Raw genomic sequence first — 25,170 nt, 5'->3', positions numbered from 1 at the left:
TGGATTTACGTCTCCCTCCGGGAGACGTAAATCCGTTGTCAAAGGTAGGGGGGGGTTTAGATAGGGCCGGGGGGGTGGGTTAGGTAGAGGAAGGGAGGGGAAGGTGAGGGGAGGGCGAAAGAGAGTTCCCTCCGAGGCCGCTCCGAGGCCGCTCCGATTTCAGAGCGGCCTCGGAGGGAATGGAGGCAGGCTGCGCGGCTCGGCGCGCACCGGCTGCCCAAAATCGGCCTTGCGCGCGCCGATCCAGGATTTTAGAAGATACGCATGGCTACACATGTATCTACTAAAATCCAACGTACTTTTGTTTGCGACTGGTGCGCCAACAAAAGTACGCGAACGCGCATTTTTTTAAAATCTACCCCACTGTGTGGCGGGCTGAGCGCACTTTATTGCATTGCCCTCTGCCTCTGTGCCTGAGGCAGTGGAGGGTGAAGTGGCTTGCCCAAGGTCACAAGGAGTGGCAGCAGGATTTAAACCCAGGCTTCTCTGTCTGTTGCCCACCACTGTTCCTAGAAAACCCAGTGCGTTACTGAAGGCGTCATACGCTTAGTAATATCAAAACGAGCTCAGCAGCAATCCACCAGTTGGCTCTCTTATGATTGCTCAGCTTCAAAGCATCTGTGCGCTGCTGAACATTTGTAAAATATTGACTTCCATGCATGCTGCTTAGGGGAAATAATTTATGACACATGGCTCCTGCTTTCCCAGCATCACCGGGAGATGATGTTATTTCTCTAGCAACATCTTATAAGTAGCTTGCTGGGCAGACTGGATGGACCATTTGGTCTTTACCTGTCATCATTACTATGTTATTTATGTTAAATAGAGAAATCAGACGTTGAGCTTAACAAACCATTTTTCTGAAGTTATAACTAGCAATGTAAAAAGAAATGATAATTTGACCTGTTGAGTAAGCTCCCATACCCAGCCGCAAGGTTTCATTTATGGAAAGGGACTTCGGTTAGCAACGCTTAGGCTGAACATTCCCATGTTGCCAGCTCAGGACGTAAGCAAATTGTTTAAAACACCTCCAGTGGATTGTAGCACCACGCAGACCGGAAAGGAGAAAAGCACTTTAATGTGAAAAACCGATTTCTCTGATCTTGGGGTGTGTGCGCCTCAGCCGCCTATCCAGCTGCCATGGAGGGGCTGTGATGTGAACCACAGATTGCACTGCAGCTGGAGCAGCACCAGGAAGGGCACCCGAGCTCTCTTCGTCTGCTGCAAGCCCCGAACCAAGGCCCCTTAAACTGAAAGCTGGTTTCTCCTTTTCAGAGTTATAGCGCCAGATTTTAGTACACTTTTCCCAACTTCCTGCTTTTCTTGTAGACGCGTATCTTTGTGGTCGTCAGTCACACCCTGTATCTATATTATCCTGTGTATAAGGCTGGTTTTCCCATAAAGCGCAGTAGGGGCTCGGTCTCCATATCCAATCATTCAGGCCAGGAAGTTATAAGCTTACATACAGGCCGATTCCGTAAAGTCGCCTGTGCGCGCGATACAGTATTCAAATTAGGGTCTGCGATTGAAACGGGCAAAAGGAGGCGCTAGGGACACTAGCGCGTCCCTAGCGCCTCCTTTTTGACAGGAGCGGCGGCTGTCAGTGGGTTTGACAGCCGACGCTCAATTTTGCTGGCATCGGTTCTCAAGCCCGCTGACAGCCACAGGCTCGGAAACCGGACGCCGGCAAAATTGAACGTCTGGTTTTCGACCCGACAGCCGCCGGCCGACTTCAAATTTTTTTTTCTTTTTTTTTAAACTTTTTTTACTCTTCGGGACCTCCGACTTAATATCGCCACAATATTAAGTCGGAGGCACTTTCCCGGTGCCGGAAGAAATTAGCGCCTACCTTTGGGTAGGCGCTAATTTCTGAAAGTAAAATGTGCGGCTTGGCTGCACATTTTACTTTCTGAATCGCGCGCAAATACTTAATAGGGCCATCAACATGCATTTGCATGTTGAGGGCACTATTAGGTTCGGCGGGTTGGACGCGCGTTTTCCGCCCCTTACTGAATAAGGGGTAAGGGAAAACGCGCGTACAATGACAGGTTAACAGTGCGCGCCGTCTGAGCGCACTGTACTGTATCGGCCTGATAGTAACTGATGGTAGATAATGGTTGACCTATCCATCTTAATAACAATTATACTTGTTTAAATAAAAAGTTTATACTTTATTTACACTTGTATAAATAAAACAATTATACTTTATTTATGCATTATATAAATTATATATATTATATAAATTATATTATATAATCAATACCTATAAACGATACTTGACCGACGTGCCGCAAATGCGCAGTAGAGACCAGCTCTACCGCGCATGTGCGGGCGAGCACGTCGGTCTCAGGCAGCGTTCGAGTGGCGGTTCGCAGCGGCGGTAGCGACGGCGGCGGCGGTTCGCAGCGGCGGCGGGCGGCAGTTCGCAGCGGCGGCGGGCGGCGGTTCGCGGCGGCGGCGGCGGTTCGCGGCGGCGGTAGCGACGGCGGCTCGCAGCGGCGGCGGCGGTTGGCGGTTCGCAGCGGGCGGTGGCAGCAGCGAGGGAGGGAGGAGAGAGGGGGGAGGGAGGGGAGTGAGGGAGGGAGAGGGGGGACTGGAGTGAGAGGGAGGGAGGGGGACGGAGGGGGAGAGGGAGGGAGTGGGGACTATGAGGGGAGGGACTGGAGGGAGAGGGACTGAGGGGACGTGAGGGGGGAGAGGGAGGGAGGGAGTGGGAAGGAGGGGGAGAGGGAGGGAGTGGGACGGAGTGAGAGGAGGGGGAGAGGGAGGGAGGGACTGAGTGAGAGGGAGGGGGAGAGTGAGAGGGGGGGGACTGAGTGGGAGGAGAGTGAGTGGGGACTGAGGGGGGGAGGGAGTGGACTGAGGGGGAGGAGGAGAGGAGAGTGAGAGGGAGGGACTGAGTGGGAGGGAGAGGGGGACTGAGTGAGAGGGGGGGGAGAGGGAGGGAGGGAGTGGGACTGAGTGAGAGGGAGGGAGAGAGTGAGAGGGGGGGACTGAGTGGGAGGGAGTGAGTGGGACTGAGGGGGGGAGGGAGTGGGACTGAGGGCAGAGGACAGAGGGAGTGGGACTAGGAGGGGGGTAGAGGGAGGGGAGGAGAGGAGAGAGTGAGAGGGAGGGACTGAGTGGGAGGGAGAGGGGGGACTGAGTGAGAGGGAGGGAAGTGAGTGGGACTGAGGGGGAGAGGGAGGGAGGGGAGTGGGACTGAGGGCAGAGGACAGAGGGAGTGGGACTGAGGACAGAGGGGAGTGGGACTGAGGGGGAGGAGGGATGAGAGGTGAGAGGGAGGATGAGTGGGAGTGAGAGGGGGAGAGGGAGTGGGACTGAGGGCAGAGGACAGGAGGGAGTGGGATGAGTGAGAGGGAGGGAGGGAGAGAGTGGGAGGAGGGGAGGGAGACTGAGTGGGAGGAGAGGGAGGGTGGGGGAGGGGGGTGGTGAAGAGTGAGGTGAGAGCAGAGAATGAGGGGGAGGTGAGAGACAGAGGGATGTAGCCCCGTTTTTAACGGGCTTAACGGCTCTGTTATATATAAATTATATAATTATACTTATTTATACTTGATAAATAAAAAGTCATAAATAAATATAGTGCTCCTAGATATGTGCAACCAGAACTATCCGCTTGTAATGGGTCCCTGCCCCAAAGAGTTTACAATCCAATCCGGGCCAATGAGATTTGAACCCGTTTGACCCCTGGTTTCTCAGCTTCCCTGCGCTAGGGCCTGGCGCACTAGAGAGGAAGAGAAACGAAGGCAGCAGCGCTGGGCCCCGCCCCCGCAGTCACGTGAGCGCCGGGCAGAGTACAAGAGAGAGGGCAGCGCTGCTCCCTTCCACCACCAGCAGTGACCCGGCCAGGCGAGCAGCAGGATGACCTTCTCCCTGGAGACCTGGACGCTGCTCATTGCCTGCCTGACCCTCCTCTTTCTGTGAGTGTAACCTCCAGGTCCCTTTCTGTACTGCCTCCGCTTTTGGAGGAGCTGTGAGTGCGTAGTGCGCTGGAATCCTCCTAACGCCGCCCGTGTCTATAGCGCCAGTAATGGACACAGCGCTGTACAGGCGCGCAAAGACGGCAGTGTCCGCTTTGGGAATGTGCCTTTCTGCCACCTCTGCGTTTTGCTCAGTTCGGGAGGACATGCATTTCTGTTTCTTGTTCCCAGTGTTGCACTGCATGCAGGGTCAAGAAAGATTGCAGTGACTTCTGCTGACCACCCTCGCTGCTGTGGCCATTACAGCAAGAAGGGGCCGGACCCACTTGTATCGGAGTCCTTACTACTGGTTGCTTTTACGGTTGTTTGAATTTAGAAAGTTTGTGAAATGCATCCTTTTCATTAGGACTTCCTATAAGCTTGAAGGAGTAAACGATTACAAATCTAATAGGAAACACATTTTCCCCTCAGGAAACCATTATTTTAAAGGAACCTTTTGGCCATCCACTCTGCCTGAACTAGTCACTGGGCTGTGAGGATAATCCCTCTTCTCTACTTATTTGCCTGATAAATGAGTCATACATGACGTCATACAGGCTGGGATCTGCTCCCTGCTGGGTGTGACGTCATGTCACGGTGCAGGGCTGTGCTAGGGGACGGAGCACGCGCCAGGGGACGTTCCCAGCTGAGGTGCGGAAGGGACAGGCTGTATATGCGATTAATGCAAGGAGGGAAGGGTCCTAGGACACCGGTTCTGCTGGTTCCTCCTCCTGGCTTTAGAGAAGAGAATTTGTGTTTTGGAAGTGCTAGACAGACAGACAGGAGAACACGACAGCCAGAGCAATGGTGTTCCCATCACCTGTAGGGAGTGTGATCCCTGCTTGTGAGTAATTAATGGATTCAACTGGTCCTGTCGCAGGGCAGGGTGAGCTTCTGGGAAGCTTTGCCCAATAGCTGTATTGTGAAATATTTATTTCTGCATATTTTCTCTTAACATCAGCTCTTGCATGTGACATACACTTATGTAAATGTGTCTAATTGAGGAATGCCTCTGTTAGGCTGTGTGAAAAGTGAATATTCTTAGTTAGTGAACTTTTTGGTCAAATTGTGTAAACTTACTACACCAAACTACAAGACATATTAAGTGAGCAGCACCTCCTTTGTCACTTCCCATTTTATGAATAACTTTATAAATATTTGGTCAAATGTGCATCAATGAAAATATTCCCCATAGACCTTAAAGGCAGATCCATCAGATGTTGGAGTATTATTGTAAATAAACACTGTAGGTTGCTGTGACATTCAGAAACAGAATGTGTATTAAAAAAAAAAATCCTCTTTTTTTTTTTTTTTTTTTTTTTTTTTTTAAATGCATTTTTTGATATTTATATAACCTTAACATCCATGAGCATTTGATAACTGGATACTTTGGGCAATAGCTCACTAGTTCTGGGGGCAGATTATTACAAATCTTGGTGGCACAACATGGGCTGGGCCCTAGATGTTGGTTTACGTCAGAAACTTGTCAGAACCAAAGAGGGAAAGTGACCTAGCCTGCCAGCAAATGTGGCGGTGATCAGCACTTTCATGAAAAGTAAGCACATTTGGGACGGTTACAGAGAAGCAGGAAAACAGGACTGAGAGGTCAGATAAAAAAAACAAAAAGCATGGGAGGGGGCAGTTGGTGTTGGTTTAAACCTGTCAGGTTTTGATTTGTATGCGATTGTTTGAAGTAAAAACATAAGAGCAGCATTGCTACCAGAAGCGATGGTATCCAGCGATTATTCTGCATTCGTATAGAGAGACAGAAGGTAATCAAACATTATGACCAGGAAAATGCCGCAGAAAGATATATAAAGAGTCACAATTGTCTTGGGTACCAGTAGTCTCGTTTAAACATTTCCAACTGTTCTTAATATTTGCACTGTGCAAAAGGGAGTAGCGCACTGGCAGTAAATTTTTAAATCGTATGCAAAACACCCTGGCTTAAGATTGAGGCTCCTGCCTCCCATTACACCAAGGGAGACCTGTGTACAGTATGTAAATATGGTGAGAGGAAGGCATTCAGAAACTCACAGCCCATTCATTCCTCCCTGCCGGCGTGCTGAATGATCTTTGTTTTCTGACCTAGGTACGGCACCTGGCCCTATGGGTTCTTTAAGAAGCTGGGTGTTCCCGGGCCGCGGCCTCTTCCGTTCATTGGAACGTTTCTCGAGTACAGAAAGGTATTCGACTCTTATTCTTATGTTGAATTGTTAAGACTTACTAATCCCTGCTCATAATGCGTGGAATGTTTTTTGTAGAAGGAATCAATGCAGGAACTGATCCGCTGGGACAGGAGGAGGTCGAGCCTGTAGAGCTGTACTTTCTCTGACTTACTGTTTCATCTCCCTCACTTAGAAAAGTTTACTGCACAGTGAAACACCGGACGCCCTAGGTTGGCTTTCTCCATACTTCTGACCTTGAACATGTGCTCAGAGGGCTCGCATAAGAGAAACTCCTTAATACCGTTCATTCAGGCTTATGGTAGTTCAGGTCATCTTTCACCAGTCCTTAAATGTTATCTGGGTTTCTAAAGTCACTAGGCCATGTTCTGAGCAGTAAACTATATCTGCCGCCTTTCCTATGCAGCATCTCTACTTTCACTGGCCAAAGGAGTGAGGAGTAAGTTCTTTTCCATGCTCAGGTCACTCTTAACTACACAAAACCAAGCGGTTGAGGGCCTGTGCTCTGATAAGATAGTCAGGCAAGGCCATTTCTCAACACCTTTGCTCCATGCTGAATGACAGCACATTTGTCCTTTAAACTTGGGTTGTTTTTTTTTTTTCTTTCAGGGTGTATTTGATTTCGACATGAGATGTTCCAAGAAATATGGAAAGATTTGGGGGTGAGTTCTATCCATTTACCTGCTTGATGGGATCGAGCATTCTGGCTGGCTCTAAACAGCCGAGCAGGAACCAAGTTGTTTAAGACACAAAAAAAAGCAGGTGCAATCTTGCCCACAAATCCATGTGTCCGGAGGAATTAAAAACCTTTCAAATATCTCTGGCTCTGACAGCTTTTTCAGCTTGTGCTCTTTTTTCCATCTTTCTTCTTCTTTCTTCAAACTAATAATGTCTTTCCTATTTTTTTTAACATTAATAATATTGTTTGGTAAGCACTTGATGATTTGCTTGCCTGTAGGACTTAAGCATACGTTTCTCGTGTAAAGCAGATTTGATTTTATTCTGGCAGCTCCTCCTCTTTCCTTGAGGTTTCCATCTCTACTGGAACTTACTCCAAATGGGGGCTTCATTTCTGGCCACCCAGAGATTGTCCTCCTGACCCAGGCATGCTCTCAAGCCAACTATTAGATGACCTCTTGCAGTGACTGGCTCTCCTCCAAGGGCCGCTAGCCCGGGGAGGAGAGCCAGGATGCTTCGGACTGCCACTGATCCAGTCAAAAAAAAAAAAAAAGCACCTGCACAGAGGGACTCAAGCCAGCTCAGTCGTAGAAAAGAGAACTTTGTGCTCCTGACTGTGTGAATTCTTTAAGTTATAGAAATGTTATGTAATAAGGTGGCTGGCATCTCACTGAGGGCACTGCACAGTCCTTGTGTGTGTGTTTTTTTTCTGAAGAGCTGCACACTAACGTAATGTCACTCTCTGTACCGTAGGATTTTCGATGGCAGACATCCGGTTATCGTCATATCTGACCCTGCCATTATTAAAACCATCCTGGTGAAAGAATGCTACACCGTCTTTACCAACCGCCGGGTATGTTTCTACAATAGTGCTGCATCCTGCCGGCCAGGGCCATAGGGTACCTGGCAAAAACTTCCTCTGACTTTTTTTTTTTTTTTTTTCACAATTTCTTAGATTCTCTGTAGTTTTCATAACTTAAGTTATTGGCCTTAATACAACCTTTCCCTGGAATATTCTGTTTTTAGTGGTACGGTACAGGTGATGATATATAGAAAACCTTACACTTGCATATGAAGAAAAATGGAATTTATTCCTGTGTGGTCAACGAGAATTTTTCAGCAGAAAATGTCTAAACTCCCATCAGTCAATGACTTTGCTTTTTTAAATAGGCATTCAGTTGGCAGATAAATTTCTTGGACTTTTTTTTTTTTAAATTTCTAAATAGTGAGTTTAAAGATTTTGAAAGCACCACATAACGGGTCCCACTATTGGGAGGCTGTGTTGCTTCTGTATTCGTCGTCAATAGCAGCCCCGCACTGGCTTTGCACTGTGGCATTGCAAACACTTGAAGTGAACATGGGAGGAGAAGATCTTTAGGAGCTAGGTTGGTCCATAATAGTGAAACATGAAGCATGATGAGAGAGGTAGAAAAATAGAACAAAGACCTGTGATTCTGAAGACTCTAGGATGCACTTCTGCTTCTTGGGATATTACTTAATATGAAATGAGCCTAATCTTTTATTACACCAACATTTTGAATTTAGAGGACTATTTACTAAGCTGCATATTACACACTTATCGTGTGCTATATGGCCTAAAGCAGTGATTAACATGCAATATTTAAAATACAGCAGTTCTGCCTCCAGCATCATGAGTGTGCTAAGGAGTCCCAGGTCATTAAATGATACGCGTTTTTGTGTGCAAAACTTTTTTTATGGGCCAACCTGTGCTCCTAAACCATGGTTTGTGCTCCTCATTCATGTTATGTGTGCAGTAGACACAACTTAGTTGTGCTGTTGTTGGGGTGGGTGTGTCTCTCTCTCCCCCTCCCCCCACACACTCCCACTTCCATGGCATTGGGACTGCTCCTGCCTCGCACCAGCAGTCCGAGACCAGAGCAGGCTCTTTGCCCTGATACAAGTGTGCCCATGCTCCAAGACAAAAACCACTGGTAACTTCTTATGCATAGTGGCCAGGGTGTGGGGGGCCCCATGCAGACAGGCGGGAGAGCCAGTGGGATGTAGCAAGAGCTGTGCACAAGGATCCTGCTAGGTTTGTTGGCTGCCAGATGCTGCTGCTGCTGCTTCTGTGTCCTCCTCCCGCTGGGCTTCATAGCTGCTACCCACCCCACTCTACAACCTTGGGTATGGGAGGTGGGCAGAAAGGATGACTCCCTTCCTTTCCCTCTTCCTGGTGTTCTCCCCAATGGTGGGGGGGGGGGGGAGGTGGCTTTACTCAAACATTTGCCCTGAGCCCCCACACCCCTCTAGGATCAGCCCTGATGGTGGTATCTTATGAAGCATCAGCCGGGCTGAACTAAGAAAAACCTGTTTGTTCCCTCCCTCAGGACTTTGGCCTGAATGGTGTCCTGGACTCTGCCCTCTCAATTGCCAAGGACGAGCAGTGGAAGAGGATCCGCACCGTGCTCTCGCCCACCTTCACCAGCGGAAAGCTCAAAGAGGTAAAAGGAGGCGAAGAAGAAAAATACAAGGAGACTTGTATTTTCCATAACTTTCTTGTTTGGAATTATTTATATCAAACAGTTACTTTGCCTGCAGTCTTCCCACAATATTATTTTAAATATTTTACCAATGCTACTTGGCACACCACAATGCCTTTTGTTAGTTGTGGACGTCCTGATTTGGTGTATCGTGCTCGCTCCCTCTCTAACCACATTCAGCTCACTCTTTTAAAAAAAAAAAAAAAAAATCATCTTAAGCCCTTCTCTGTTATAAATGCACTCCCCCTGGCTCCTGCTCTGTCTTGAGGCGCAGTGATGCGGCTGCACTGGGAGACCTGCACGGAGCGGCAGGTGCAACTCTAAGGGGACACAATGGGATTGGGCTTCATGTGACCTGTTTTGGGTAAATACACACAAAATTGCCGCAGGGCAAACTGGCTGAGCATTTTAGTTTGTGTCTGCCATCATTTGCTGTTACTATTGTAAGCTCCTTGGAACTGGGACTGTGGGTGTTTTTTGTTTGTTTGTTTTGTTTTGTTTTAAATCTTTGTATAGCGCTACATAAGCCTTTTTTTTTTTTTTTTTTTTTTTTTGCCTGTCCCTCTTGGCTTTAGGTGCCAGCACAGCAACGCTGGAAATCTTACTTTGCCTCTGACCAGGAGTAAAGTTTCCAGCATTCAGAAAATGCAGGTTAAGCCGGTGCACCTCTCTGCATTGGGGAGTACTGCTTAATGCCCTCACTTGCATGAGCTTTCCATGCCAGGCGGCTAAGCAGATCTCCGGGAAATCTCCTCGCAGTAAGGCTTGTGCTCAAAATGTGCATTCAAGCGCTGCATCGGCCTGCAAATTTAGGTAGCGGGGGAGCTTCAAGGTTCTGCATTACGTGGCTTCTCCATGGCCACAGAGTTGCGGAAGCCTGGGGCTCTGTTTAAAAGCCGCACACCAATGAGCAGGGGGGAGCTGGATGCTCCGGTTCTGCCGGCTCCGTGGATTGTTAGAAGGGGATCTGCGTGTTGGGTTAAGCATCGATCTTTGTAAGACTGGGAGGAAGGGGACCAGGAATGAAACGAGCTGTGGGTGCTGCTGGGGAAGGACGGATTTATGGAGGGGAGTGGTAGGGAAAGCTCAGATAAGCCTTGGAGAAGAGGGAGGGAGACTCCTGATGGGTTGTGTGGCTGTTCTAGGCTTCTCTAACCAGGCGGAAGGTTTCCCTGCAGCTTAGTCCTCTCTCACATTGGTTGCTATCAAAGTACTCTGCCCCTTATTTTATGGTGCCAGGTCTTACAATGATGCATTTACTTAAAGTTTACTCATGTTTTGGGTGCTTTTGCTTCTGGCTGCACTTTGATCCCATGCAAGGACTTCTCAACAGACAGCTCAACCTGAGCACAATAGGGATGTGCATCCCAAACTGGTTTTGGTTCATTTAATTGTTGAGCTGCAATAAATGACGGAAAAAAAGTGAGGTTCCACATAACGTACTGCAGGGGAAAAAAAAATCCCCCACCCTCTCTGGATGCAATGTTACCCCCATCTGTGAGGGGGCAGGAACGAGCATTAGTCACACCTGCCCTGCAGTTGCTGTTGACTGTACAACAAAATGGTGCCAATGTCCGGGTTGGTTGATGTCATTTTTTTGCAAACTGGGGATTACTCCTGATCCATGCTCCCTGTCTCTTCTGCTTAGAGCGCAACAGATGGAAGATTGCATCCAAGAAAGGAGGTTGAATACAGGATAAGAGGCTTTCTTTTTTGTTTCATAAGAAAATGAATGCGTAGGCTCTTTCCCCAAAGATGAAGACTTTAAAAAAAAAATATATATATATATATATATATGATTGAGTATGCCCAGTGTCTTTGTTATAATATACAGGTGTCCCTTCTAGGGACCATTTATGTTAAGGACAGATTTTGGCTACCGCCATCTTATTTGTGCTGAATATTTGCTGCCCAAGCACGTCCACAGACACATTTATTGTCAAACTAAAGCCATTCGTTTGCCGCCTCCAATCTCCCACGTTCTCGTCTCTTCTTTTCAGATGTTTCCCATTATAAAACATTACGGAGATATTCTGGTGAAAAATGTCCAGAAGAAGGTGGAAAAGGACGAAGATTTGCTCATGAAGGAGTGAGTAGCTCACAAACAGTGATGGTTTGGATGCAGTGGGTGGGACTCGAGGGTGGATTTGCATGTCTGCGGTTATCAACAGGAGACCTGGCCACAGTCTTGTTTGCCCTACGGTTTTGTGTTTGCTCTGTGGCAGGATGGTTCCACGCTCCTAGGAGCCAACCTCGCAATCCAAAGGAGTAATTTTCCTATCTGCCTGCATTGCTCTGAAGTCCGCAGGTACTTTTATCACGTGTTTAGCACCAATTTCAAAAGGAAAACACTGTGCATTTCTGCCTGAAAACTGACCTGGGATAAAAGGACCCATAGAGTTGCACCTACTCTTTCTATAGGTGCTTCTCTCTTTGGAAGTAGCATGTAGATTTAAAATGTGTAATCTACAACTGTAGAGCCTCAAATGCCCCCCAGGAACACTTAATGTAAAGTGTATGCATGTTCATCGCCACATGGACTAGGCAATGGTCAAACAGCCGGTTTATCTGGGTAAATTTAGTTTTTGAAAATTTCCCTTAAATACTTTTAAAGAAATGTTTGTGTTCTGCAGCTTCCATAAAAACACGATGCATACAAATGAGGCTCAAACTGTACAAGACATTTTAAAAACATACAAAACCCTAAATTCAAACACAGCATCAAGATACAAAATCATAAAAGATAATAAACGTAAGACAAAACTTAATAGAAACAAAGGAAAAGAACAGCCCATGCTTCAAACTGCACTATTAGTTACTAATCCAGCTCGTCCCCAGACGCCACTGTAAGCGACGTTTTAGGGTTTTCTTGAATTAACTCGAAATCTGACCAGCATGGGATGCGCTAAGTAAAGGGTTGGGTTGGTTTTTTGGGAGCTTCTCTTGCTCCCCACCTGCTGCAGCGCCAGTGCTATGCCCAGAGTCCACATCAGATGCAACACCAGTCTGTCCTGAGCCCTGCCAGATCAGCGGTCAGTATCGTCCCAGAATGAGGTGCTGCTTGTGCCAGAGAACTGCTGTCTCTCTGTCTGGGATGTAACAGGGAAATGTGCTGGTTTTGTGAACCAGGGGAGCAAGGTTCGCCTATGACCACCGCCCCTCACAGTACTGGAGCTGGCAGTTTTTAATATAAGATTTTAAGCTGATGAGATTGCATTGCCACCACAAACTCCTTCCCAATTTATTTATCGTGGCGACTACAGGGCTCTTCACTTCGCCATGACCCCCCTTTCTTCTTACGAACCTTCTCTTGGTTTATCTCCCATATCTACCCCCTCCTCTCTGTCCACACAGCTCCTTTCCAAGTCCTCATCTCTCTCATCCTCTTAACTTTCTTTCATCTTATCACATCTCTCTCTCTCTCTCTCCTCTTGTAGCCAGTGACCCTTCTTTCAGCCCTCGCTGGTCTCCCAGACCCTCACAACAGTATTCTTTCTTTCCGCCTATATCCCCTCTTAAATCATCTTCTAGCACTTCAGACCCTCTGTCAGCATCCCTGTAAATCTTCACTGCACCTCAGGAAGTGTCATCACTGCTGCTCCCTGCAGTGCGTGCCTACTCCTGCAGCCCATTGGTCAGATATTCCACAGCCAGCCAATGGGCTGCAGAGATAGAGATGGGGGGTGTGCTGGCACCTATGGTGTTAAACAGGCCTGGGGGGAGGGAATTCCCAGTCATTGTGCAACAGTGACACCTAATGGTCAAACTCAAGTGCACAATTATCTGGTTTCAAGGAAGACTGTTTTGTGGCCTGTAGTGGAAGGATTCCCAGTAATGAGGGGAGGAGGTGGGGAAACCCATGCATGTTTCAAATGAAGGCTCATGACACCATAGGCTCCAGTAGGGGCTGGTTCTGATTAAGCTGGAAGGCCAGAGTAGTGGGAGAGAGCCACTGGGCCAAACTGTGTGTTTACATGCACAGATAGCTATGTGTAACATAAGGTGATAGATCCCTATGCCTTTACATTGGGAAATGATTTCTTCCTGTAATTACACTGGGAGAGTTTTAGGCGTATCTCAAGGAAAAAGGAGAACTTTTATTTTACCTTCGTGGTTTTTTTTTTTCTCCCCAGCATATTTGCAGCCTACAGCACAGATGTAACCACCAGCACCTCGTTCAGCGTGAACATGGACTCCATGAACAACCCCAACGACCCGTTTGTCGTCAACAGCAAGAAGTTGCTCAAATTCAGCTTCATAAGCCCATTAATCATCACAACGGGTACATCTGTGATCAGCCTTTATATTAAAAAAAAAAAAAAAAAAATTCTGTGCATTCACAACTTGACTCTGTTTAATTTCCAGTTTCATCCAGGTCCCCATTGCAGCCCATTAAATTCAACTCTTCTTTCTCTTCTTCCCTCCCAGTGCTCTTTCCGTTTCTTGTGCCTGTCCTGCAGAAGCTGAAAGTCAGTTTTTTCCCCAAAGACCTCACCAACTTTTTCCTAAAAGCAATTGCCAGTATCAAAGCCAAGCGTTTGCAGGAAGGATCTATGGTAAGTAAGACCATTCCCCTTTCTGCTTTGTTGAAGGTGGTGCTCATGGAGGAACCTTGTCCGTTTATGGACTTTGACATCATCAGCATGGTGGGGCTATGGTTGCTTTTCTTGGCATGAAGCTATAGTGGTTTTGTCAGTTTGTCTGTCTTTCTCGCAGGTGCTCTCCCATCCAGGTATTAGCTAGGCCTGACCCTACTTGGCCTCTTAAGATCTTTCCCCATGGCAGAGTTGCTGGGGGATATCAAAGGTATAAAATTTAAATTTTGCTGAACATGGATGGCCTCTTCCAACAAGCTGTAGTGCCTTCTTTTAGTGACTACTTCATATCTCATCTCTCTCAAGGGACTGAATTTGTTCTTTAGGCAAATAACTCTTTAGATTGGAGGAGTCGGTGACTACTGTCTTGGCAATAGGAAGAAAAGATGCCATTCATTCTCTTCCACACCTACCCAGTAATCCTCTGTCCTAAGGATCATGATCACACATGTCCGCATGGAGGGCTCTACCTTAGTATGAGCATCATGCTAGCACCCAGAGAACTTGGCCACCTCGTGTCACCTACCAGTGTGTGATATGAATTATGTTTTATTAGCTTGTGTACTGGGAAATAACCATACGAGTAGTGCTAACTAGTGTTATAAGCAGTTGGTATGATAAAAAGTCCTGCCTGCTAATGTAGCAGTATAACATGCTAGTACCCTTATGTAGCTCTATCTTGGAGAGCTGTATTCTCAGATGTGTTTCAGAAGATATATGTATAACAGAATTTGCATGTATAAGGCGAGGGTTGACTGAGTGAAAAAGTAAGATGTGACTGTATATAAAACTAGGCTAAGAGATGATATGCATGTTATGCTGAGATAGACCAAAGGACCATGATCCCTGGTGGAAATGTTTTAAGCACTGTTCAAGAATAGGAGATGGAGACCACAAGTCTTTTTTAGGACATTATCTGATTGGATAAAGTTTGTTGCAGCTTGCAGTTCTCCTCAAAGTATTGCAAGACTTTAAATCTGTCAAAATCACTCCTATAGGAAGTCCGTGGGAGCTGTGCAGCTCCTGCAGTGCTGCACCCCAGACTTATGCCAGTGTCCAGCAAGAGAGAATACTGTTTGCAGCAAATAGGTGTTTAATATGCCTGTTAGGGTCTGTGTGCCAAGCATTTTTTTTTTTTTTCAGACTGTGCCAGGTTTCTCTTTAAAAAAAAAAAAAAAAAAACAAAAAAAAAAAACGTTCAGCGCTCAGTATCCTAAATGAGGGTGACTTACAACATGTGCAGGAATGAGTCCCTTCCCATGAGAATACAATGGCAGATAAAGATTTGCTGAAGGCCACACCTATCTGTGACAGCAGCAGGATTTGAACCCAGCTTTCAAGTTACAAATAACCATTAGACCACCTACCCTGTCCTGAATACAGTGCTGTAGCTAAGGGTGGGCTATGGCTCGCTTACTTTAGGCTCAGGCCTGCCCAATTGGGAGAGTAGGAACCATGGGAGCAGGGATGGATTAAGGGGTGGGCCAATAAGATGCTGAGCTGAAAAGTGGCAGGCAGTCAGGGCCTCACGCCCCCCAGCAGCGGGTAATAGGTGGTGTGTTGTGCCGCACTGTCAGGATTCCCACCCCCAGCCAGCGATTTAGAAGCCTCGGAACGGCAGCACTCGATACCCAGTGTGGTGTCCTGCCAGCGGGCTTCTCGCACCTCACCGGCAGGAAGGACCATCTTGGGAAAGAAGCGAGTCACATGGTGGGGAGGGAGGAAGCGGGTGGGGGGAAGGTATTTCAAAGACTGAGAAGCAAGGGGACAGGGAGAGAGAGAGAAGTGACAGTCTCACATCACAAATATAGGCATTCAAATAAATATTGAAGTGTTTGATATCTTTAACACAATACCTTATGCTATACAATTACACTTTATTAAACACTAATTTTTCTCTATACTTATGAACAAAATCAATGTTTTTAGAATCACATCTTAAGCACTCAAATGTCCTATCACAAGCCAGTTAATGGACCTAAAACTGACCAAATATCAGTTGAACTATTATCTAATTTATAGTTGTCCCTGAGCCAAATGCTAAGCATACAAACAGCAATTTATATGCGCACTGCAAGCGTGCTGCGTGTTGCTGCAATTCTGCACTGCAAATGTGCTGCTAAGCTTCAATCCGTTCCAGATGCCAGCGTCCCGTTGTCAACACAAACTCTCCTCGACAAAGGCCCTCTGTTTCATCAGTGCTTGGCTTTATCAGGAGTAAGAGGTGCAAAAAATGTTTCCCGTACTTCCAACCTGCCTCCAGTGTTCAAAATGTTTATGAACTTCCTCATATCACGGCTAGGAGATCAGCTAACAAAAACATTTGTGGTCTATTAACCAAACAACCTGAGCCTGTCTCTCTTGCTTCCATATTAGAAGTGTCCATTTGTGTTTTGCACATGGGACTGAGGTGTTTTTTTGCAAGAATGTAGTTTTGTCAAGATCTGTAGCTGCTCAGCTTGCACTTTTCAATCTGTACCTTCTAGTACAAAGGTGTATTATGATGTTCAGCAGTGATCATGTGTGAGCCTGAGAGAGCAGGTGTGTGTGTCAATGAACATATGTGAGTTGGTGAGCGTCTGTGAGCCTGAGAGTTCCCAGTTATGGAGAGCAGGGGAGCTTTCTAATTATGGGATGGTGGTTGGTGTGTACTGCTGCTTTGCTTTCTTTTTATTAGAATTTAAAGAAAGAAGCAAGGCTATTCTGTTTGGAGTTGGAAGAATATATGCTACATTTGTATAATTGTTTTGTCATAACAGCAGGTGGAGTTCTAGAATACTTTGCAGGATATCATCCTGTGTGTTCAGATTGTTTGGGGGGGGGGGGGGGGGTAGGTAATATTGCTTCTTGAGACACCCTTTAAATATAACTGAATTGTTTCCATAAGTGTGTGTATGCTTTAGTGTTGGTAAGTGCTCGAAATAACTGAGTTAAAATATTTTAAGTGTCACCCATGAAGCATGACACATGTTGCAAGCTATTTAGACATCCATTGTTGGGTACTCTTATTGATAAGAGTACAACTAGTAGGGTTCAGACTTGTATGGCTACAGCCCACCCATGTTAACCTTGGAGGGGCCCCTCTGGGGAAAACAAACAGTCCTGGCCATGCTACTGCCTGAATATATACTATTATGCCAGGTACTAAAAGTATTTTCTGATTTTTCACTCTCCAGAATCCAGAGACTTTGGGAGGAGGCTATTGTGAATTTGGCTTACTCTATTGGGGGTTTGTCATGGTGGCAGTTCAAGAGACTTTTCATCAGATGGAAAGGGCTCAGGGAACTGCCCACACTTTGTGGATTAAAAGGTGGCTTGGCACGAGGAGGAGACTGTGGAAGACTGCACTGCATCTGAGCTCTCCCTACTGGGGTCAGAGCTCGATGTCCAGTCTTACAAAGGACATGTGGACTGTCCTTTGTCCTGGGTTTGACCTTTCACCCCACCACTTCTCCACTGAATTATTCCTTCTGTTTTCCAGGACAGAGTGGACTTCCTGCAGCTGATGATGGATTCTCAGAGCTCTGGATCCAGTGACAATGGACAAAAAAGTAACACCATTTCATTAATTTACCTAACAGCTTTGCTTTGGGAGGGTTTCTAGTCATAGACAGAGGGGGCAGCTAAATAGCTGGAGCTCTTATGGAAAAACTGAATGTCTCATATATTCATCTGTAACACAGGAAAAGACCCGTCTCTTCATGACACTGAGTTACAAACTAAAAAGCAGCATAAAATGCAAGCAAACCGATCCATCCTAGCTGCCAGTCACGAGATTGCTCTCCCTGTCTTCCATGTTTGAGATCCAGCCCGCGCCTAACCACATGGTTCTGTAATCTAAATAATCAGCCTTCCTAGCCTGCCCATTGCCTAAAGTGCGTTGTAAAAATCTTCATACCCTTGTACACTCTTCACATTCTGCTGTCCAAAACAAATACAAATGGAAATGCATTAAAGTAGGACTTTCACAACTACTCTACACATTCATTTCTAAAGAACAGTTATAGAAATTACAAAAATTTCTGTAAGAAGGAAGATCTTTGCATAAGTCTTCGTTACTGTAACAAACCCTACTATCTCTGGATCAAAAAATTGCCTTAAGGCCCATAAGTTAAATGGAGCTCATCTGTGTCCAATCAGAGCACTTGAGCTGATTCGAACCCCCTAGATGAAGAATCGAGCGGTTACAGAATTCACAGGGGAGGAGGCAATATTGCGCCTAGTGCTGGGGGGGTTCTGGTGGCCATGGATGATCTCCTGGGATCTACCACTCACCAGATTGGACTGCAGGCAGTGAAGTTAAGGAAACGGACTTTTGTTAAAATGACAGAACCTCAAGGAGTTGTTAGCTGGATGGGGAAGTAGAAGAGAAGAGGGTGAATCTAAAAGGAGATATTGTAAGGGGCAGCTCTCACCTTTATGGTGGGAAAGTAAATGGAAGGTAAGAGGCTGCTAACATATTCTAAAGAAGGGGAAAAAAAGGTTATTTCATAAAATACAAGAGGTTGCAGAAAGAGGAAGACAGGAAACAATGTCTGGGAAAGTAGTCGGAGCAAAGATGTAAAATGAAAGAGAAAATAAGATAAAACGGGAACCGGACCTTTGTGTGGGGGGGGGGGGGAGGAGTTAGTGGGGGAAAGTGGCCCTGTGAGATGCAGGTAAAAGGAATATGTAGAGGCTAATAAAGAGAAATATTTGTTAAGCAATTCTGCTAAGGGTTTTCCGTGGGAAGGGCCAGCAGTTGGACCACAAGACAGACAGAACCAGAAGTGAGAGAAACGATTCTCAAAAGACTGAGGAGCTAGTTAAACTAAGAGTACATAAAGTGATAAATCTGGACGAGGTACACCAAGGGCATTGAGGGAACTTCTTGAAACTGTGGCAGCTCCGCTGGCTGACGTCTCAGTGCTTCTTTAGAGTGGGGCGTCATTCTGGAGACAGAACTACAGGCCATTTAGCCTGAAGTGCGTGGCAAGTAAACTAACAAAATTGCTACTGAAGCAGAATATAATGCAACTTCTGGAATCCAGTGAGTTCTACGAGCGCGGCAGCGTGGTTTTACCAAAGGCTGCTCTTGTCAGATGAAGCTGATCAAGACAAGCTTTCTGACTGGGTGACCAGAGAGTTGGATCAGGGGGAGCACTAGATGGATTTTGGTAAGGCCTTTGATACAGTTCTGCATGGGCAACTTATAAACAGAGGACCCTTGGAATGGGTCTAGAATCTGGCAGCTAAGATCTGATGCTAAAAATGTAGGGTCATGCAATTGCTACTTCAAGATTTGGAGGAGAATGAAGCACACAATCAGTCTTTTTTTTTTTTTTTTTTTTCTTTTTTTTTTTTAACTTACATTTTGATGCGAGACAGGCACGGACAGCACTATCAAGAACCTGATGTGACTTTAAGCAGAGAAAGGTAGTGGCACGAGATCTCTCTCTCCTTCCCAATATTTGCCCACTTAGGGAAGCGAGAGGGGGGGCACTGTTGCTCCCTCGCCACTTCTTTTCCCCTCACTTGCAACCTGACAGTCTTTTGATTATGAGCAAATTAACTTTCTCTGGAGACCTCGGGCAGAAGAAATACTCCGTCTTGGTATCTGGGTTATAATGGAAGATGGGGGACTCTCCCTCCCCTACTGCTCACTTTGAGTTCCAGGAGCCACCATCTCTGTCTTGCTTTCCATGAATCAGCATCGCTAGTGCCTCCCGCCAGTGGCCGAAAACGTCTGGCTGTGCTGCAGCCTCTCCCCATCTTCCGCTCAAATGGCTCCACCAGCACAAGGAACAGTAATGCCAGCGTTGCATGCTGCAGCCAATCTGTGGTGGTATTGCACCAGCCATGCCGCTGTGACCTGCATCACTTGCACTTCTGATGTCAAAGATCTGAGCCGGCGGCTGCGGCAGAATGCACATCTGCTGCTGCAGGCAGATCGAGCTCTTTCTGCAACTGCTGCCCTCAGACCATGGACTTATGAGAGCAAGAGTGTGGGGGTTTTTTGTTATTACTTTTGGAATATTTCTTTAATTGTTCTTTCGTGATGAAAAGTAGCATATGTTGTAAAGATCAGTGAAATAACCCCCCCCCCCCCCCCCATACATACACACAACTTTTTTACAAAAGCGCCCTAAGTAGCCTGCCAGACAGACTGGGTATGTGAATATCTCCACTTCTATTAGGGCTACTTTTTTATAGAACTTGCAGCAACTGCTAATCAGTTCTACTGTTGCAGCCTACCAGACGAACTGTTCCCTGCCAGGACTTCTAACATTTCAAGGAAACACTTATCCGGGGAGCACTAGGTCTGCTTTCTGCTATCTCTTCACTTTTTTTTGCTTATCCTAGTCCCTCTTAAACTCTATTTTAGTCTCTATTGCTTATCGCAAGAGGACATTCCATGCATCCCGCACTTCTGTGAAAACGTATTTCCTGACATTCCTCCTCCTTTTGGAGTATCATATCCTGTCCCCTCGCTCCTCCTGGAAATTCCTTTCAGGTATCTGAAGGTCTCTCTCGTATCTCCCCTGTCCCTCCTCCGTAAATTGTGCGCAGCTCTTCTCTGGACTGCTTTAACTTGGTTACTAGCCTTCCTGAGGTGAGACCTCCGGATCTGAATACAGTGCTTGGTGTCCCACAATTAATCTGCATTAGCAGCCACCCTCTGTGCTGCAGATAGATCTTCCTTAAAAAGGTATTAGTATGACATGCCTCAACATACCACCTTATTTTCCATTAAAGTAGATTGAATATTAAGCCAGAGCTGATTTTTAAAGCCGTATAAACATTAATAAATGCAAGTCCACTTAATTCCCAGTAGGTATTTCAACAGTATAAAAACATAGAATTGTACACCTTTTTAAAAGAAGAAAACCGCATTAAAGTCAATGTGTTTGCAAACTGCTGTAGAATTAAAATGTGGCTGGCTATCTAATTGGATGCAAATACCCAGCACTCTTGTATGCTGTACATGTGAGATTATCTTTAAGTATTGCCTCATCTGTTTCTCGTTCATTCCACTACAGGTCTGACAGACTCTGAGATCCTGGCACAGGCATTGATCTTCATTCTGGCTGGGTATGAGACCACCAGTACTACACTGTCCTTTATAGCCTACAGCGTGGCAATCCACCCTGAAGTCCAGCAGAAGCTGCAAGATGAGATAGACAAAATCCTCCCCAACAAGGTGAGTGTCTGATCCTTCATGGGCAGTTGGTGAAAGCGGTGACACCCCCCCCCCCCCCCCCGCTGGAAACAGCTGCATGCCGCCCATACAACTTCCAGCTTCAGGACACTGGTTCTTGACCTAGTCACCAACGCCACTGCAAGAAATCTGCTTTTCCAGATTTGTAGAAAAATGAGTAACTTGAATATTTTAGTTATCCTAAAAACAATGCCTTGGAGGGGGATATTAAGGACTCAAGTTGACGAGCTCTGCTCTGTTTTATATTAAACATTGTACAAGGAATAAGGTATTGATTTAAGGCAACAAGCTTTTTATAATTGTTCTGGAACTTTTAAGTCACTAACATAAGCTATCAAAATGACACACAATGCAGTCATCTTAACCTGTTGATCGCTCTTCCTGTGCACTCAATGAGCCACTTAAGTAATGACCCGAGTTCCAGAGAGTCAGCTTTATATACATTTTTAATCTTCAGATCATTAAACTATTTTTATTAAGTCAACTGGCAGACAGTTCAAGACTCTTTACACTTTTATTATGACTATGATTCCTGTTAAACTAATATTTACACATACTCGTTCTTTTCCCTGTGTAAGGCTCAGACACACTGGGTTCAGTTTATTAATTATATCCCCAGGCCCAGAGTCTAAGATGCAGCTGCAGGTACACTATATCCTTAAGCACACACTGGAAAGGGGAGTGAGAAATTGGAATGTGTAAATGAAACCATTTTAAATACCATCTAAAAGACAGCACAACAGGGCCATACTCCAGTCTGAACCTATTGTATGTTTGGGGGGATTTCTTGGAAAATGACAGCTAGAAGCAGAGTCCCTTTACATTAGGTCATCATCCTTAGAATTGTGTAGATCTACAATTAAAACAGTGAAGTAAATCATCCAATACTGCCTATGCACAGACAGACCCCCGCTCATTTTATCACCTGCGGTCATGCGGCTGCATCACTTTACACTCCTGGATCCAAAAAAAGGGAACATGCGGTGGGGAGAAGCCGTCCCTCTGTGTTGCACGATTTTAACCCCATAGTTCTTGATGGAGAACTTGCGTGAAGCAAAACTTGCCCTTCTGTAGCGACTGTCAATTTCTCTTCTAGGCCACGCCTACCTACGAGGCCCTGATGCAGATGGAGTATCTTGACATGGTGATTAATGAAACTCTTAGACTGTATCCTGGAGGAGGGCGACTAGAAAGAGTCTGCAAGAAAACCGTTGAGATAAACGGAGTAACAATTCCAGAACAGACTATAATAGTGATCCCGGCTTTTGTAATGCACCGGGACCCAGAGTACTGGACGGAGCCAGAGGAATTCAGACCTGAAAGGTACCACATGGTTGGGGGAATTTCTGTCTTGAAAGCAGTGAGTTGTAAAATGAGAATTGGTGGTTACATCACTTAATACTTGGTGTAATATAATATGAGCTTGAATATCGGTGTGTGAAAGCTGTAGCATGCCTGACCTATTAAAGCATAATCTGGAAAGTCTGAATGAAATCCCTAATATAGGAGGGATGTAAAACTACTGGAATCCAAAAGTCTTATTTTCAACTTGGTTCATTGCAACCGAATAGACTTAACGAGACACCTAAGAATTTTTTGGGCCATTAAAATCTATGGGGGAAGCCCAGCAATGCATTTCTTTCCTTTGAGCCGGACAGAGCAAAGCTGTCTGGGGATGGGACAAGAAAGTAGCATGACAAATCATATTGAGGCACGTTTTCAAAACAGCCTATCCCAGCTTGCAGCTGCAGATCAAGATTTAATTTCACCTAAAGCAGAAACTGAGCAGTCAAAATTTTTTTTTCCCATTCATTCCTCTATTGGATCTCAGAAAGCAGAGATTCTGAAGGTTTTGCTTCAAAGTTTAGTTAAAGAAAAGCTTATAAAAATGATTTTATATTTAGAGAAAGTAAAATGTACTGTTTTATACTGTTACTGTATCTTAGGTGTGGTTAGGCATGGTAATAGCATCAGAAACTAATCTTTGACAAAGGATTACAGTGTATATAACCAGGGTAACACTAGCTATACAGGATACAACCAGCGTCCGTGTCTGCAGGAAAGATTGACTCTTGCAGAGTGTGCAGTGACTGTCACAGGCGGCAGCTTGTTTTATCTGTGTAAAAGTCAGCATCCTAACCTTTTCTGTCTAACTCTTGCACTTAAAGTTTTGACTTGGGGTACAGAATCAGCAAGCGTCAGAAGTCCATTGTGCTCTGTAACGGCAGGGGCAGGTTGGCTTATTGGGGGATCAGGCATTCCTCGGTGGGCCATTCGCGTGGTCTTTTTTATCTCTGCTCCTGCTGAGGAATTGCCCTGGAACAAGGTGTTTTTTGCAGGTGGCAGTATCTTCACTTTGCCTCTTGGTGTTTGGATTCAGGCCTGGATTTAAGGGGGAGCAGTGAACACTTGCACAATGAGCTCATATGGGCCAATTTTTAAATATCTGCTTCACATCAAATCTTAAATCTGAGTGGTGCCAGCTAAAAGGAACCCTATTTTGGGACGGTTAACTTAGAACATGAGTTGCCCATGTCAGCTCTTACTGAAGGAATTCGGTCCCTAGCTGAGGCTGTGAGATCTCACAAAAGGACTGAGGTGCGCTGATCACATTAGATCCCTCCAATGTCTTGCTGTTTAAACCTTTAAAATGTGCCATATTTAAGCAGTTGTACTGCATTTTTTTGTTTTCCTCGCTTGCTTCTGCGACTGCACCCTAGGTTCAGCAAGGAGGCCAGAGACTCCATGGATCCTTACACCTTCCTGCCCTTCGGCCTTGGCCCTAGGAACTGCATCGGCATGAGATTCGCCCTCCTCAACATGAAAGTGGCTATGACGGTTCTGCTTCAGAACTTCTCCTTCCAACCCACCAAAGATACACAGGTAAGGAACCCAATTCTGTGCCTCCGCGTTTGTTTCCAACTAGGTTACGCTCGCAGAATGTCATTAACTAAAAAATATTTCCTTTTCTCCTAATTCCTTCTGGTTTTTTTTTCCTCAGATCCCTCTAGAGCTGGACTCAAAGGGATTCCTGCAGCCCACAAAGCCCATCACCCTGAAATTCGTACCCAGAACCAGCACCAGATCTGAGTGAACCCCAGAGCGCGCCCCGCGTCGGGCAACACTGCAGCTTGTGCTGCCTCCAGCAAACTGACAAACATGCAATGCAATAGGAAAAAGAAGGAACTCTTTCCACGGATTGCTCAAACAGTATGGTTCATACAATTGTAATGTTGCCTGAAGCCCACATTCATGTCAGATTCATTTGAAGAATAGGATATCCCCTATTAATTATGGCATTTGTTAAACCATTGCACTGGCCTCTCTTTGGCCCACAGCTTAGAGCAGAGTCACCCTTCTCATTCCACAGCAGGGTGCTCCATCCCATGTCTTCAGTGGGGGGGAAGGTTTGAGGGGCTCCTGAGTGACCTGCATCTCACTGTCTGCTGTAACATTTTTCTATTCCTGTAGTATTGCTCTTCATGTCCCTAAATCTATATTCTCTCCGACTCTGTCTTGCCTATCCACCCTACCTTTCGGTGCCCTGTAAAAGCGCACAATCCTGCACTCTGGCACTTCAAAATCTCATGACCAGCATAAATTTAAGATCGCTGCTGTACAACATATGGAAAGAGTTAGGCCAGTAGTACCTTAAACTCCACTAGTATTGAATGTGTTAGCAAAGTGTTTATGAAACTGTATGGCTGAAAAAAAATTAATTTTCACTCTTGAGTAAACTATTTAAAAACAAAGTATTTGAGGACTATCGTGCCTTGTCTGTTGTAATGGAGGTGTGGTCTCAAAATGCCAGGCTTAGCCTTGGTCTTCCCCTGGATACCGGATCCATCACTGTTGCCTGCACAGTTACCACTTCCAGCCAGGGCAGATGCTGATGGACAAATGTTTGGTAACATGCAGCACACATCAAGCCTCTTGCTTGACTCACTTTGTAAATGCTAGGAAGCTGCCCATGTGCTCTACAGAATGAAAACTTTCTGCCGTCCAAAGATGCGAGTACAAGAAGGTAATAACAGGTGTGCCCACAAGGGCCAT

At 45.9% G+C, this 25,170-nt stretch overlaps 1 protein-coding gene across 1 annotated transcript; it reads left to right on the top strand.

Moving 5' to 3' along the window:
• Positions 1-3,765: 3,765 nt before the first annotated feature.
• On the top strand, positions 3,766-24,872 carry LOC115076160 (cytochrome P450 3A29-like). The gene is made up of 13 exons (XM_029577297.1): positions 3,766-3,920; positions 6,052-6,145; positions 6,755-6,807; positions 7,577-7,676; positions 9,172-9,285; positions 11,325-11,413; positions 13,458-13,606; positions 13,753-13,880; positions 17,401-17,470; positions 20,939-21,099; positions 22,214-22,440; positions 23,838-24,000; positions 24,119-24,872. Exons 1-13 carry the CDS (start codon positions 3,862-3,864, stop codon positions 24,209-24,211), a joined length of 1,500 nt encoding a protein of 499 aa, XP_029433157.1. The 5' UTR covers positions 3,766-3,861; the 3' UTR covers positions 24,212-24,872.
• Positions 24,873-25,170: the final 298 nt, after the last annotated feature.

The sequence above is a fragment of the Rhinatrema bivittatum genome, chromosome 14 (genome assembly GCF_901001135.1).
Source record: "Rhinatrema bivittatum chromosome 14, aRhiBiv1.1, whole genome shotgun sequence".
In the NCBI taxonomy this organism is placed as follows: Eukaryota; Metazoa; Chordata; class Amphibia; order Gymnophiona; family Rhinatrematidae; genus Rhinatrema; species Rhinatrema bivittatum.
Note: the sequence above shows the minus strand (reverse complement) of the source record. Positions and strands in the feature narration are given on the sequence as shown.

Excerpts from the sequence above, each read along its gene's own strand:
- LOC115076160 (XM_029577297.1), top strand. The coding sequence starts at position 3,862 with ATGACCTTCTCCCTGGAGACCTGGACGCTGCTCATTGCCTGCCTGACC. Across the intron at positions 11,414-13,457 it reads GAAGATTTGCTCATGAAGGA|CATATTTGCAGCCTACAGCA; the intron begins GTGAGTAGCTCA and ends TTTTCTCCCCAG. Across the intron at positions 22,441-23,837 it reads GAGGAATTCAGACCTGAAAG|GTTCAGCAAGGAGGCCAGAG; the intron begins GTACCACATGGT and ends ACTGCACCCTAG.